Source organism: Prionailurus viverrinus, chromosome C1, assembly GCF_022837055.1.
Source record: "Prionailurus viverrinus isolate Anna chromosome C1, UM_Priviv_1.0, whole genome shotgun sequence".
Classification (NCBI taxonomy): domain Eukaryota; kingdom Metazoa; phylum Chordata; class Mammalia; order Carnivora; family Felidae; genus Prionailurus; species Prionailurus viverrinus.
The window spans coordinates 98,808,920-98,824,006 of record NC_062568.1 but is presented as its reverse complement, the minus strand read 5'-3'; the positions used below and the strand labels follow the sequence as shown (position 1 = coordinate 98,824,006).

The following is a 15,087-nucleotide window of genomic DNA, read 5'->3' as shown; positions in this document are numbered from 1 at the left end:
GTGGCTGTTTAATCTAATGCATAGAAACCAACACAGTAAGTAAAGCAATATGAGAAAAAAGAGGAATATGTTCCAAATAAAAGAACAAGAGAAAATATCAGAAAAAGACCTTAATGAAATGAATATAAGTGATTTACCTAATAAAGAATTCAAAATATTAGTCATAAAGATGCTCACTGAGCTCAGAAGAACTGATGAACACTGTGAGAATTTCAACAGAGATAGAAAATATAAGAGAGTATCAAAAAGAAGTCACAGGATTGAATGAAGAACACAGTAGCTGAACTGAAACATACATTAGAAGGGTTTAACAGCAGACTAGATGAAGGAGAGGAAAGGTGAGTGAACTCAAAGATAAGATAGTAGAACTAACCCAAGCAGCAAAAAGAAAAAACAATGAAAATAAGTAAAGATAGCCTAAGAGACTCAAGGGACAAGATCAAGCAGATCAATATTCACAGCATAGGGCTCCCAGGAGTAGAAGAGACAGAAAGGGGCAGAAAGCTTATTTCAAGAAATAAAGGTTGAAAGCTCTCCTAACATGGGGAAGGAAACTGATATCCAGATCTAAGAAACTCAGAGTTCCAAATAAAAGGAACCCAAAGAGACCCACTGTAAGACACATTATAATTAAAGTGTCAAAATTAGAAGACAAGGAGACCATCTTAAAGGCAGCAAGAAGAAAACAACTTCTTACATACAAGGGAACTCCCATAAGATTGTCATCAGATTTTTCAGCAGAAACGTTGCAGGCCAGAAGACCATGGCATGACATATTCAAAGTGCTGAAAGAAACAAAAAAACTGCCAACCAAGAATACTCTATATGGCAGAACTGACCTTCACAACTGAAGGAGCATTCAAGAGTTTTCCAGACAAGCCAAAGCTAAAGGAGTTCATCACCACTGGACAAGCCTTAAAATAAATGTTAAAGGTACTTCTTTAAACTGAAATGAAAAGGTGCAAATTAGTAACAGAAAGACATGAAAGTATACATTTCACTGGTAAAAGTAAATATATAGTAAAATTCAGAATAATCTAAGTGTTGTAAATGTGCTAGGTTAATCATGTATTAAGCTAGTATGAAGGTTAAAAGATAAAACTAACAGTAATAACTATAACCACAATAATTTAATGGATACACAAGGTAAAAAGATGTAAATTATGACATTAAAAAGATAAAATGGGGGTGGGGGTAAAAATGTAGAGGTTTAGGATGTGTTCAAACTTAAGTTGTTGTCAACTTAAGTTGTTATAGGCTGTTGTAAGTTGTTTTATGTAAGCTTCATGGTAACTACAAAGCAAAAACCTACAGTGGATACACAGAAGATAAAGGGGAAAAAATCTAAGCATACCACCATAAAAAATCTTTCAAACTGCCAACAAAGAAAATAAGACCCATCTATATACTACCTATAAGAGACTTGCTTCATATGTAAGGATACATGCAGACCGAAAGTGAAGGGATGGAAAAAAGGTATTCCACACAAGTGGAAACTTAAAGAAAGCTGGGTAGCTTTTTATGTAAGACAAAACAGGGGCACCTGGGTGGCTCAGTCGGTTAAGTGTCTGACTCTTGATTTCAGCTCAGGTCATGATCTCACAGTTAGGGGACCCAACCCTGTGCCTGCACTATACGTGCAGAGCCTACTTGGGATTCTCTCTCCCTCTCTCTCTGTCCCTCCCCTGCTCACACGCTCATGTGCTCGCTCTCTCTCTCTCTCTCTCTCTCTCTCTCTCCAAATAAATAAATTAAAAAAGAAAAAGACAAAACAGACCTTAACACAAAGACTACAGTAAGAGACAAAGTTATAATGTAATAACAAATGAGTCAATCCAACCAGAAGATATAAAATTTGTAAATATTTATGCATCTAACATAAGAGCATATAAACACATAATGCAAGTATTAACAGACTTAAAGGAAGAAACAGCAATGATAGGAAAGGACTCTAATATTCCACTTACATCAATGTGGGAGAGTGTGCTGCCAGTAGGGTATCTATAGCTACCGAGTCTCCTGGGCAAGGGTGATTTTTTTCATTTTACCGGGTGTCACCAGCCCTCTGGGACACTGACTTGCCTCTCTTCCTTCAAGTACTCACACTTAATGGTAAAGTTAGGAGTAAGCAGTACTAATTACTTACCACATGGCCTGTGGGGAGGGAATGAGCTGATCCACTTGGCTGCTTCTACAGCAGTGTACCTCCTTCCAACAGTCCCCCAAAGTCTCCACAGCCTCCCCACCCCACTCCCCCACCACACCTTGCTCATCACTGAATTAGGCATTCCTCTGAAACTACTTACAGTCATGAACTTTGTGATCTTGGGCAAGTTACTTCACTTCTCCGTACCTTCATTTTTTCATATGTTAAGTGGGAATAGTAGTATCCAGGTACATTGTTAGGATTAAATTTGGTAAGATTAAAATACTTAGTGAACAGTGTTTAATATATGTTAGAGTCGGTTAGGTGCCTGACTTCGGCTCAGGTCATGATCTCCAGTTCGTCAGTTTGAGCCCCATGTCTGGCTTTGTGCTGACAGCTCAGAGCCTGGAGCCTGCTTTGGATTCTGCATCTCCCCCTCTCTCTGCCCCTCCCCAGCTCACACTCTGTCTCTATCTCTCTCAAATATATATACACATTAAAAAAAAAAACATTAATACATGCTAGAAATGTGCACTCAGTTTGCCATCTTGCTACAGAAACACTGCTTTTTAAAATAGGATGCTTAAATATTTTTAAAGAACATAAATATATGATTTTAAGATGTGTATAAGCTCACCTTTGAGGCAACCCATGGAAAAATGACACACAAAAAAAATAAATGAAATGAAAATGAAAAATGAAATGAAACGAGATTTGGAGAGGGAATCACAAGTAGGATAGCTACTTGAAACTGAGTAACAAAGATATCAGTACCGTTTTTTTTTTTTTAATGTTTATTTAGTTATTTTGAAAGGGGGGGGGGGAGAGAGAGAGAGAGAGAGAGAGAGAGAGAGAGAGAGAGAGAGAGAAAGATAGCATGTGCAGGGGAGGGGCAGAGAGAGAGGGAGACAGAATCCCAAGCACACTCCAGGCTGTCAGCACAGAGCCCCACCTGGGGTTCAATCTCCCGAACCATGAGATCATGACCTGAGCCGAAATCAAGAAGAATTGGACATTCAACCAACTGAGCCACTCAGGAGCCCCTCCCCTGCTCTGTGACGCCAGGAGGCTCCAATCTCCCAACAGTCTCTAGCTTGCAGCTCTATTTGCCACTGGCCACACTGTAACCAAAGTGGTATATCTAAAATACAAGTCTCATGTAACTTGCATAAAAAAAATCCTTAGGTGAATATAATCTTACAGATTAAAAGGTATTCCATAATCTGCCATACTAGGCAAAATTTTTTTTGGTTTTTTTGTTTTGAGGAGGGGAGCAAAGGGAGAGGGAGAGAATCTTAAGCAGGCTCCATGTCCAGCGTGGAGCCCCATGCAGGGTTCAATCTCACCACCGTAAAATCATGACCTGGGCCGAAATCAAGAGTCGGATGCTTAACCAACTGAGCCACTCAGGTGCTCCTACCCAAACTTCATTTTACACCCACATTCTCCTCTTGCTCTGTATTCCACTCATTATTAAAATTTTCTTTCAGTTCCTCAATACAACCTTCCTCATTCTTCATTCTGGAACTTTACACATGACACGGATTCTCTCTGAAACATTTTTCTGCACCCTAAATCTGCCTGTCATTCCCTCCCAAAATGGAACAGGATTAAAAGAGACCAAAACCAAAAACCTAACATTCAGCAGACTACCAAAGAGATTTATGCAACAGACAGTAAAAACCTGGTTAAGATGTAACAGTAAAACGGATGAATATGACAGATATACTAAGATATATGAAATAAAAACAAGTACTAAAATGTGGCTTGTTGACAGAAGAGTCATCCTCTATGTGGCTTTTCCTGTAGTTTCTCAAACCTGATGAAATAAAATTTAAGAATTCTGAGCATGTAAAAAGAATCTCCAAAAAACAGACCAAGTTTATTCCATGTGCATTATTTTTTTTTTTACTTCAGTAGTCTTAGTTAGCCTACTGTGTTAGAGCAGTGATTTTCAAAACATGGCTCCATCGACTAGCAGCACTTTTACAGGGGAACTTGTTTGCATTGCAAATTACTGAGCTCCACACCAGAGTTTCTGAATCAGAAACTCTACACATAGGGCCCAGAAATCTGTATTTTAAGCAGCATCCAGGTGATTCTGATGTAAGTTAGGTCTGAAAGCCACAATGTAAGGGAATAAGGAAATAGTACTAAAACAGTAAAATATAACCACAACACGAAGTATCAGAAGGATGAAAGCAAAAATAGAACAAGTCAACAGTAACCGCTAATATACTCTTTGTCCCACTAAGGGTATTGTAATTCACTTTAGGGACAAAACAGCGCAAAAAACAAAAGTAAATGTACATGTATAATATAATCAGAGGGTTCTGATGAATATCATACTGATAAAGGCCAATAAGGAAGAGCCACCTTTAAGTACTTATAAAATTAAAGAAATTATGCATAATGAATTATTACCACATTACTCATTATTTTGCTCACTCAATAAACATTCACTGCCTACTACTATTAAACCATACATTATACTAAGAGCTAGAGCTATGACAAATAGGTGTGGTTTTTTTGTGGGTTTTTTTGATGTTTATTTATTTTTGAAAGGCAGAGAGAGAGACAGAGACAGAGCATGAGCAGGGAGGGGCCGAGAAAGAGGAAGACAGAATCTGAAGCAGGCTCTAGGCCCTGAGCTGTCAGCACAGAGCCTAACGGGGGCTCAAAACCCCTGAACCATGAGATCATGACCTGAGGCGATGTCAGAGGCTTATTAACAAGCTACTGGGCCACCCAGGTGCCCCTACAACAAATAGGTTTTAATGAAAGCAGAAGATATTTTGAAAAGTCAAAGCTTTTCTTTAAGTAATTTTGTTTGTTGCACTGGAACTCTTACCAAGGAAGATTCTAAAGAAAATGAGTCTGTATTTGTTGTGTACATGTCACAATAAAACATTGGGTGTCTATATAATTTATCAATTAAGTCCAATTAAATTAATTTGAATGTCTGTGTGCCTAAGGGAATATTAGCTCCAAAATTCTCTAAAACTATTACACACACACACACACACACACACACACACACACACACACACAATCCATATATATATAACACACATACATGTACATATATATAAGTATATATAACTAGAAAAACTTAAATAAAAAATCTCAGCTAAGGATTGACAAGGATTAACTCTTTTAGAACATAACCAAATTCCTTTTGATTGCTGTTGGCAATTTTATTGCATGGATACATCCTCTTCTCAACATGTTCATTTTTCTAAATCCTGTGCATCTATATATCATCTCTTGAGAAGCAATGTTTTGTGGTAGGTAGAGTACACTATGATTTGGAGTCTAAATGCAAGTTCAAAACCATTATCAGTGACTTAATTATCTATGTCATTAAACAAGTTTTGTAAGCCTCAGTTTTTCATTTAAAAAATGTTAACGATTTGTTTATAAAATTGAGAATTTGGTTTACAAACAAGTCTACAGTACATGTTTCACAAACATTACCCTCTTTTCTCTTTTTCAGAATGGTATGCCTTCTGTCAGTCCATTAATTACCCTCAAAGTATTGATGTGATGTATTTTCATATTGACAATCAGAAAGAGGTCACTGCTTACAACATTTGTGCCTCACAGGCCTTTCCGTGGATTCATTTTGTCATTTCACAGATTCTTCTAAGTATTTAAATACTGAACGTGCAGTACTGTGGGAAAGACCTGTATAGGGAGTTTTGACACCCAAGACTAGTTTCATTAATGCCAGCAATAGCTTAGGCTTTATCTCCTTGGATTAGGATAATTTCTCATGAAAAAATAAGGGTGCTAGATAATTTCTTTTTCATTTTTTTTAAAGTTTATTTATTTATCTTGAGAGAGAGACAGACAGACAGACTGACAGAGTAGGGGAGAGGGAGGGGCAGAAAGAGAGAGAAAGAGAGAATCCCAAGCAGGTGTTCTGTCAACACAGAACCCGACATGGGGCACAATCTCACGAACCACAAGATCATGCCCTGACCCAAAACCATGAGTCAGATGCTTAACTGACTGAGCCACCCAGGCACCCCTAGACAAAATAATTTCTAAGGCTTCTTTTGGGTCTTTGAAATTCTAATTCCAAATTTGGGGGAAGAATGATTTTAGATCATTAGCAAATAGACCCTTGGACCTGGGAATATATCTTATTTGGAAAGGAAAGCTCAAGATAGAAAAGTAAGACAAAATAAGCAAAATTAGGAGACTACAAAAAGATCAACCCAGCTAAATACCTCTGCTTCCCCATATTCATCCTGCTAAAATGTCCTCCTGTACACACACTTATGTATCAGAATTTAAGTTTATTCATTTTGAGAGAGAGAGAGAGAGAGAGAGAGAGAGAGAGAGAGAGAGAGAGAGTGTGTGTGTGTGTGTGTGTGTGTGTGTGTGTGTGTGTGTGAAAGCAGGAGAGGGACAGAGAGAGACAATCTGAACCAGGCTCCACAATGTCAGTGCAGAGCCCAATGCGGGACTCAATCCTATAAACCGTGAGATCATAAACTGAGCCGAAATTAAAAGCCAGACACTTAACCGACTGAGCCACCAAGGTGCCCCTAGGTAACAGAATTTTATCCCTTGTAATATATGTGATCTCAGTATTAGTCCTTCTAGAATACTTTATCACAGCGGATGATTTTTCATACTCATGGCAGGGACAATGATTCTGAGTAGCTGCTCTTTCTCCTTTGTTGTCTTATCATTTTTCTAATCATTCTAAAGACAGGCTTCCAGCAGGAGAGTGTGACCGATAACTGTCAGCAAGATAACCAGACAACTAACTTTTATTAGCTGTATGTCACACAAAGTGGGGTGTGGCAGACACCTTTGGTGTTGCCTGGCTCACAATTTATCTTTCTGGGAAAGGCTGCATAACTGACATTTCTACTCACTTCCATTTTCACATTCATTTATCAAGAAATAATACTACTCAACTAGGCCCTTGTAGAAGCTCCAATCTCTGGTGAAGGCATCAACTTATATGGAAAGTTTGTTTTTATTTCAGTTCATTACAAAAGTACTTCCTTCCACTGACACTAGCTGGCTCTTGCTTTGTTTTATCCACCTCATTCTCATAGGTTTTCATACAAAACCAGTAAATGACGCCAGGAAAAAGTAATATTTAGGAGGCACCTGGGTGGCTCACTTTGTTAAGCATCCAACTCCCGATTTCAGCTCAGGTCATGATCTTGCAGTTTAAGCCCCGTGTCAGGCTCTATATGCTCAGCGCAGAGCCTGCTTGGGATTCTCTGTCCCTATGCTGCTGTCTCTCAAAATTAAATAAACTTCAAAAAAAAAAAAAAGTAATGTTTAACATCTCACAGTTACCTCTGCTTCCCCATATTCCTTTCTGTTAACCATTCATTCAGAGATCTAGGATTCTGACTATGAGAGAACAAGAGTAAGACATGGAGAGAAACTGTACTTTTCATGTAAGAGTTATTTGTATTTTCTATAGCCATTCTATTAACATTCCCTTATAAACCAATTTCTAAAGCACTGAACCAGAGACCCATTTGTCCAGCCTCCAAATTTTTCTAAACTATAGATATAAAAGGTCTCTTTCAAAACACTCTCCTGTACTAATCAAATGAGTATCATTATTCTTTTGTAAAAGACCCTATCTGTATAAGCATATAACTTTTCATAGAATTCAATACTTCTGTTATTCATCACATGCTATCTTCTATTTCTATAATGTGATTTTTTCCAACAAGAAGAATCATGATTGGAACTATCATGATTGTTAAAGAATCAGTAACAATCTAAGTAACTTAATGTCCAACTAACTGTAGAGCTCTAAAACTTAATCTCTATCTCATTTGGGAGGGTCTCCTTTGAATCTTCCTACTTGGAAAATTTACATTTAACAAATAAGGAAATTTGTTAGAAACAGACTGCCATGAATACCACAAAAAACTAATTTCACTTTAATGGAGGCTAATTTATATTAAGACTAAGATACATTAACATTCAAAAATATTTTTATCTTACTTCAATATTTTAATACTGCATTAATATTTTAAACTTTATGCCCAATTTTGTCTCAGTCAAGTAGCATGCATTAGATTTACAGTTGAGTTGTGTGAGATAAATAAACTGGCACAAGATTTATAGACTGACTTATAATTATGAAAACCTTCAGGAAAAAACTTTATTAATTAAAACACCAAGAAAATGAGGAACAAAGGCAGAAGAATTAGCTCTAATCATTCCAATTAAATTCTTAAAACTTTAACTCACTAATCAGATTAGTAAACATTATAAATCAAAAATTCCTTATATTATGAACAGAGAGAAAAACTGAAATGAAATAAAAGAGAACAGCTTAAACTTACTGGGTTGTCTGTGGAATCGTCAGCCAACTGTAAACCAAAATAATCGCGCTCAGTCAAATCAAGATGCTTGAAGACTATATCCAACAAAACTTGCCCCTGATCATGTTTCTAGAAGAAAAGAAAAGGAAATCAACACTGATAGGCAATATACTTTCACATTTTTGAGCTCCTGAATTTTTATCCTCTTCTATTAAATTGGCAACTATTCCCACACCAATGACTTGATTGAGAATAAAGACTTCATATGTTACATAATACTTAAAGAACAGTCGGACTTGGGGTCCCTGACAGGCTCAGTTGGAAGAGCATGTAACTCTTGATCCCCTGATCATTAGTTTGAGCCCCACGTTGGGTGTAGAGATTACTAAAAAATAAACAAAAAAAATACTCTTGACTTTTGTTCAGAAGGTTCAAAGAGCATATAAAAATATGATGACATTAAAGAAAACCTCTGGTTGAAATGGCTTCTGCTTTCAAACTAGTGTCATGGGATTTTGATAATTTTATACTGTTGCCACATTAACTCACATATATATCTTTATCATTTGCCCTATTGGCTTTTTTCTAATTTTTTAAATGTTTGTTTATTTTTGAGAGAGAGAGACACAGCATGAGTACAGAAGAGGCAGAGAGACGGAAACACAGAATCCGAAGCAGGCTCCAGGCTCTAGGCTCTGAGCTGTCACCACAGAGCCTGACACGGGCTCAAACCCACGAACCACGAGATCATGACTTGAGCCGAAGTCCGACATTCAACCGACTGAGCCACCCAGGCGCCCCTTGTCTTACTGTTTTTATTCTTCCATTTAAATTAGGACTAGAAAGTGACACATTTAACTAAATAAAATTTAGTATTTCTCCATGTAAAATAAAGTCATCAAAAAGCCCCAACAATGATGAAAATTATTTGTAGCAAACTGATAAATAATATTTTAATTATGCAAGTATTCAGACAACTTTAGAAAAATACCTCCTTTTAACCTCACATTAATTCTATCATGTAGGCATCATTTATTATCCTGCTGTTTTAGTAAAAGCAAGCATAACTTCCCTAAGTTCCACAGTTACTAAGTTGTAGAACAAAGTTCATGACTAGGTAATTTCCTAAAAAAAGAAATGTAATTTGTATGTAAGTGATGAATCACTAAATTCTACACTTGAAATGAGTATTACACTGTTTGTTAACTAACTAGAATTTAAATAAAAACTTGGGGGAAAGATGTAACCAATAAATAAAAACATGAAGAAATAATCAACACATCTGGTAATAAAAGAAATCAAAAGTGGAAAACTATAATGTCATGCCATGAGCAAACAACAATCCAAAAAATCCAATGAGTGAGATAAAAACTACTTATTGCTGCTAACATTATAGATAGATATAATGTGTTGGGAAAGCAATCTGAAAACACTAACTAAGAGCAGTAACAATATTGACTACTTTTGGCATTCTAACCTTAGTGACAAATAATTAAATCCCGGACTATGACGAAACAGCTATACATACCACTATGTTCACTACAGTTTTATTTATATAAGACAAATATTAGAAGAAACATGTTAGTAAATAGTGGTATACCTTACCACTATTTTTTCCTCTCACTAGCTATAGCAGTTTGGAAGCTTCCAGCTACATATTAGAATCAAAACTCAGAGCCAAAACAATGAGGACATGTATGTTTTCAAATAATAGAAAATAAAGAGGTACAAGAGACTCCAGAGCTGGCTAATTCAAGCAGATGAAAGATATAATCAATCACCAGGTTTCTTTCCATCTCTCTTATCTGCATTCCTGGTATTAACTGTCTTTGTAGGCTGTTACCAAGATGGTCATAGCAATATCAAAATTCATACCAATACATGACAATGTTGAAAAGAACAACCTTCTTAGTAAGGTTACTTTACAAAGAGCTATCCTTCGTGTCTTATTGGCCAGACTGGGTCAAAAAGCTATTTGCAAAACTCGTAAATGGCAGAATGTATGTGCTTCAAGTAATGACTCACAATGGTGGCTGCTATTTAAATAATATAAATATTTTTTATACTGATACAACTCACCTCCCCGACCCCTCTCCCATTCTCATTAAATTGGTCCAGGATGGAGATCAAGCATTACCCACCTTTTTTTTTTAGGTTTTATTTATGAGAGGAAGAGAGAGAGAGTGAGCGAGCAGGGGAGCGCAGAGGGAGAAGGACAGAAGAGAATCCCAAGCAGGCCCTGCACTGTCAATCCCCAGTGTAAAGCTTGAAGCCACAAACCATGAGACTGTGATCTGAGCCTGAAAACCATGAGTCGGACGCTTAACCAACTGACCCACCCAAACGCCCTAAGCATTAGTCATTTTAAAAAGCTACTAAGGTGAGGGGCGCCTGGGTGGCTCAGTCGGTTAAGCGTCCAACTTTGGCTCAGGTCATGATCTCACGATTCGTGGGTTCCAGCCCTGCATCGGGCTCTGTGCTGACAGCTCAGAGCCTGGAGCCTGTTTCAGATTCTGTGTCTCCCTCTCTCTCTGCCCCTCCCCCACTCGCGATCTGTCTGCCTCTATCTCAAAAATAAATAAACATTAAAAAAAAATTAAACAAAAGAAATTCTGTTTAACTTTTTGAGGTACCACCAAACTCCTTTCCACAGCAGCTGTAGTATTTCACATTCCCACTAACAATGCATGAAGGTTCCAATTTCTCTAAATCCTTGCCAACATTTGTTATTTTCTATTCTTTTGATTGAAGCCATCCAAGTAGGTATGAGGTAGTACTTCAATATGGTCTTGATCTACATTTCCATAATATCTAACGATGTTGAGCATTTTTTTCATGTGCTTATTGGCCATCTGAACATCTTTGAAGAAACGTCTAATCAAGTTCTTTGCCCATTTTAAAAACTGGCTTGATAAACCTTTCTGTTGAGTTTTAGAAGTTCTTTTTATATTCTGGATGCTAGAGCTTTTCTGGATGTATAATATACAAATATTTTTTCCCATGTGTAGGTGTCTTTTCACTTTCTTGATCATAAACTTGGATACACAAAGTTTTAAATTCCGGTGAAGCCATATTTATTATTTCTTTTGATATTATATCTATGAATTACTTGCCAGGTCCAAGGTCATGAAGAATTACCTATATATTTTCTTCTAAAAGATTAATGGTTTTAGCTCTTAACATGTAGTCTTTTCAGTCTTTTGAAGCTTATTTTTCTGTATGGTAGGTATATATATATATACCTAGGTAGGGGTGCAGCTTATTTCTTCTACATGTGGGTATCCAGTTGTCTAAGCACCATTTGTTGAAGAAACTATTCTTTCCTCACTGAATCTATCTTGGTAACTTTGTCAAAAAACTGTTGACCACAGATGTACGGAATTATTTCCAAATGTATAGGTTATTTTCTACTCTCAGTCATCAGTTTTGTTTTCATCTCCCATACACTATATAGACTTAGTTCTGAAGAATCCTACAATCCAGAAATGCCAATAGCCGCTGATGAAAACAGGCCAAGAAAACCTGCTTGATCTAGCCAAATGACCAGGAAAAGAAGGGTTTCTAGCAGCACAGAAACCTTACTGACAATGCCAACTCTACTCCTGCCAAACCCAATGGGAAAAAAACAGAGCCCATCTCCAGTAGTGCCGTGGAAATCAAGTAGGGAACTAGAGTTCCATGTGCCTCCTGGTACTAGCAGGGAGCCAGTGGGAAGCCTGTTCTACCTCTGCCAACCAAAAGCCAAGTTCCAAAACACAGTTACCCCTTAGTAGTGGTAACAGCAGAAGCTGAGTGTGTTACTGAACTTCCATTTCAGCCTTATGGTAACAGGCAGTGTTTAGCTTCCCCCACTGTTACAGTGACAGCAGAAGGTGAGAGGGAAGCCTAGATTTCCACTAACACACCATCCAGCTATAGCAGGTGGCACCTATCAAACAGAAAGCAGGAGGAGGTAACTAGGAAAAAGAACAGTTAAATCGTGAAATAACATACCCATGATAAGCTGCATATAAAACGGACCAAAATTAAAAGAGCAAAAGGTTTTAAAATTCAGCTACAGTGTGGAATACATGCATGGCTTTCAATTAGGTCTCTGGATAAGATACACACAAAGCAGAATAAGGTAATTACACAAAGTTTCTAGAAACTAAATTATCATTAGAACAACCCACAAAAGCAGGCCAGGACCTGTATACTACCAAGGTGACTCCTTGCAATAAAGAAGATCGAATACAATCTAGAGTCTCACAAAATATTCCCCAAAATGTCTAGAATACTACCTAAAATCACTCATCATACAAAGAACTAGGGAAATCTCAATGAGAATGAGAAAAAGCAATCAACAGATGCCAACAATGACATGACTCAGATGTTGGAATTACCTGACAAGGATTTTGAAGTAGTCACCTTACAAACATTTCAATGAGCCATTATGAATGCTGTCAAAAACAAAGAAAGAAAAAGAAAACGAAAAGAAAGGGGCACCTAAGTGGCTCAGTCAGTTAAGCATCCAACTTTTGATCTCAGCTCAGGTCATGATCTCATGGTTTGTGAGATCGAGCCCCTCGTTTGGCTCTGCATGACAGCACAGAGCCTGCCTGAGATTCTCTCTCTCCCCTCTCTCAAAATAAATAAATAAACTCAAAAAAATTTAATTAGAATATTTTTGCAAAGAAACAGAAGATATACAAGAACCAATGGAAATTCTGTAACTTAAAAATATAAAGACTTGATGTGCTCAGTAGGAGAATGAAGATGATAAAGAAAAGAATCAGTGAATTTCAAGACAGATGACTAGAAATTACAAAAAGAAAATAAACTGTAAGAAAGAAAATGACCAGCCCTTCAGAGGCATGTGAGACAATGGAAAAAAACATAACAGTCTTGTCCCTGGAGTCCCTAAAAGAGAAGATAGTTTTGGGATAATAAAATATTTGAGGAAATGCTAGCTAAAATTTTCACAAATTTGGCAAGAAGTGAAAACATAGACTCAAGAATCCAAGTGAATCCCAAGGAAAATGGTTCCAAACAAATAAACCCTGAGACACATCATAATCAAACTACTGAAAACAAAAGATAAAGGAAAAAAATCTTGAAAGCAATATTTATCTATACAAAGTGACAATTCAAATTAAGATAGATTTCTCATCTGCAACCACAAGGCCATAAGGAAGTTGTACATAATATTTTCCACGTGCTAAAAGAAAACAGCTATCAACACAAAATTCTTTAGTAAAAGAAAATATTGTATAGGAATGAAAGATAAATAACATTCTCAGAAAAAGGAAAATTTAAGAGAATTTATCACCAATAGTTCATCACTAAAGGAATACCTAAAAGAAGTTCTCCAACCAGAAAGGAAACAGTAACAGGAAGAAATATGGAAAAATAGAAAAGAAAAAAGAACAACAGAGTGGGAGAAACTGGGAAAAATCTAAAAGCCTATGCTTCTCTTTAGGACTATATTATATTTGATGGCTAAAAGAAAACACTGTAACTTTATCTGACATGCTGCCCAATGTACATAGAGAAAAAAATTAACACAATTGAAAGGGGGAAAAGTAAAGGCCCCTAAAGGCAGGTAGTTTCTATACTTCATTCAAGATAGTAAAATATTGTTGCCAATATACAGTTGACTCTTGAACAACGGGGATTAGGGGTGCCAATCTCCATTCCTGCCCCACAGGTGAAAATCTGCATATAACTCTCAACTCCCCAAATCTTAACTGGTGACTGGAAGCCTTACTTACTGATAACAAAAAAAGTCAATTAACGTCTATTTTGTGTGTCATGTGTGTTATATTGTATTCTTATAATAAGCTAGTGAAAAGAAAATATTAAGTTATTAAGAAAATCATAAGGTCGGCACCTGAGCAGCTGACTCTTGATTTTGGCTCAGGTCATGATCCCAGGGTCATGGGATTGAGCCCCACGTCAGGCTCTGCACTGAGCATGGGGCTTGCTCAAGATTCTCTTTCTCGCTCTCTCTCCTTCTGCCCCTCTCCCCTGCTTTCACTCTTTCTCTCCCTCTAAAAATCAAATTTAAAAAAAGAAAAAGAAAATCATAAGAAAAAGCAAATAACATTTATGGTACTATACCATATTTATCGGGAAAAAATCTGCATATAAATAGACCCATGCAGTTCAAACTCATATTGTTCAAATCTCAACTATACTACCATAATTGGTATGTAAAAAAATGTAATACCAAGAGCAATCATCAAAAACAGCCATGCAAAAAGATACTTTCAAAAACACTAAAAACGAAATTCTAAAAAAGGTTTACATAACCTATTAGAAAGGCAAGAAAAAAAATGAAAAGCATAATAAACAGAAGCCAAGTAATAAAATGGCAAACCTAAGCTCTAACACACAAATAATTACATGAAAGTACATGGTCTAAATAGATGAATAAAAAGGCAGAGTAGGGGGAAAAACCATGATCTATTACCTACAACAAATTTACTTCAAATATAATGATATGTGTAAATTGCAAACAAAGGGATTGAAAAAGATGTATCACGCAAACATTAATTTTAAAAACTATACTTGAAAGCAAAAAATTTTACTAGGGGAAAGAAAAGAACATTACAAAATATTTATGCACAAAAAAACACAACTGGA

At 36.7% G+C, this 15,087-nt stretch overlaps 1 protein-coding gene across 4 annotated transcripts in view; it reads right to left on the bottom strand.

The window, feature by feature from the left end:
• PTPN4 (protein tyrosine phosphatase non-receptor type 4) overlaps nucleotides 1-15,087 on the bottom strand; it is a 227,378-nt gene that overhangs the window by 126,541 nt on the left and 85,750 nt on the right. For all 4 annotated transcript variants that reach the window (XM_047870281.1, XM_047870282.1, XM_047870283.1 and 1 more), the window contains exon 3: nucleotides 8,485-8,592. In XM_047870281.1, the coding sequence (XP_047726237.1) occupies nucleotides 8,485-8,592 (108 nt within the window). The remainder of the gene's footprint in view (nucleotides 1-8,484; nucleotides 8,593-15,087) is intronic.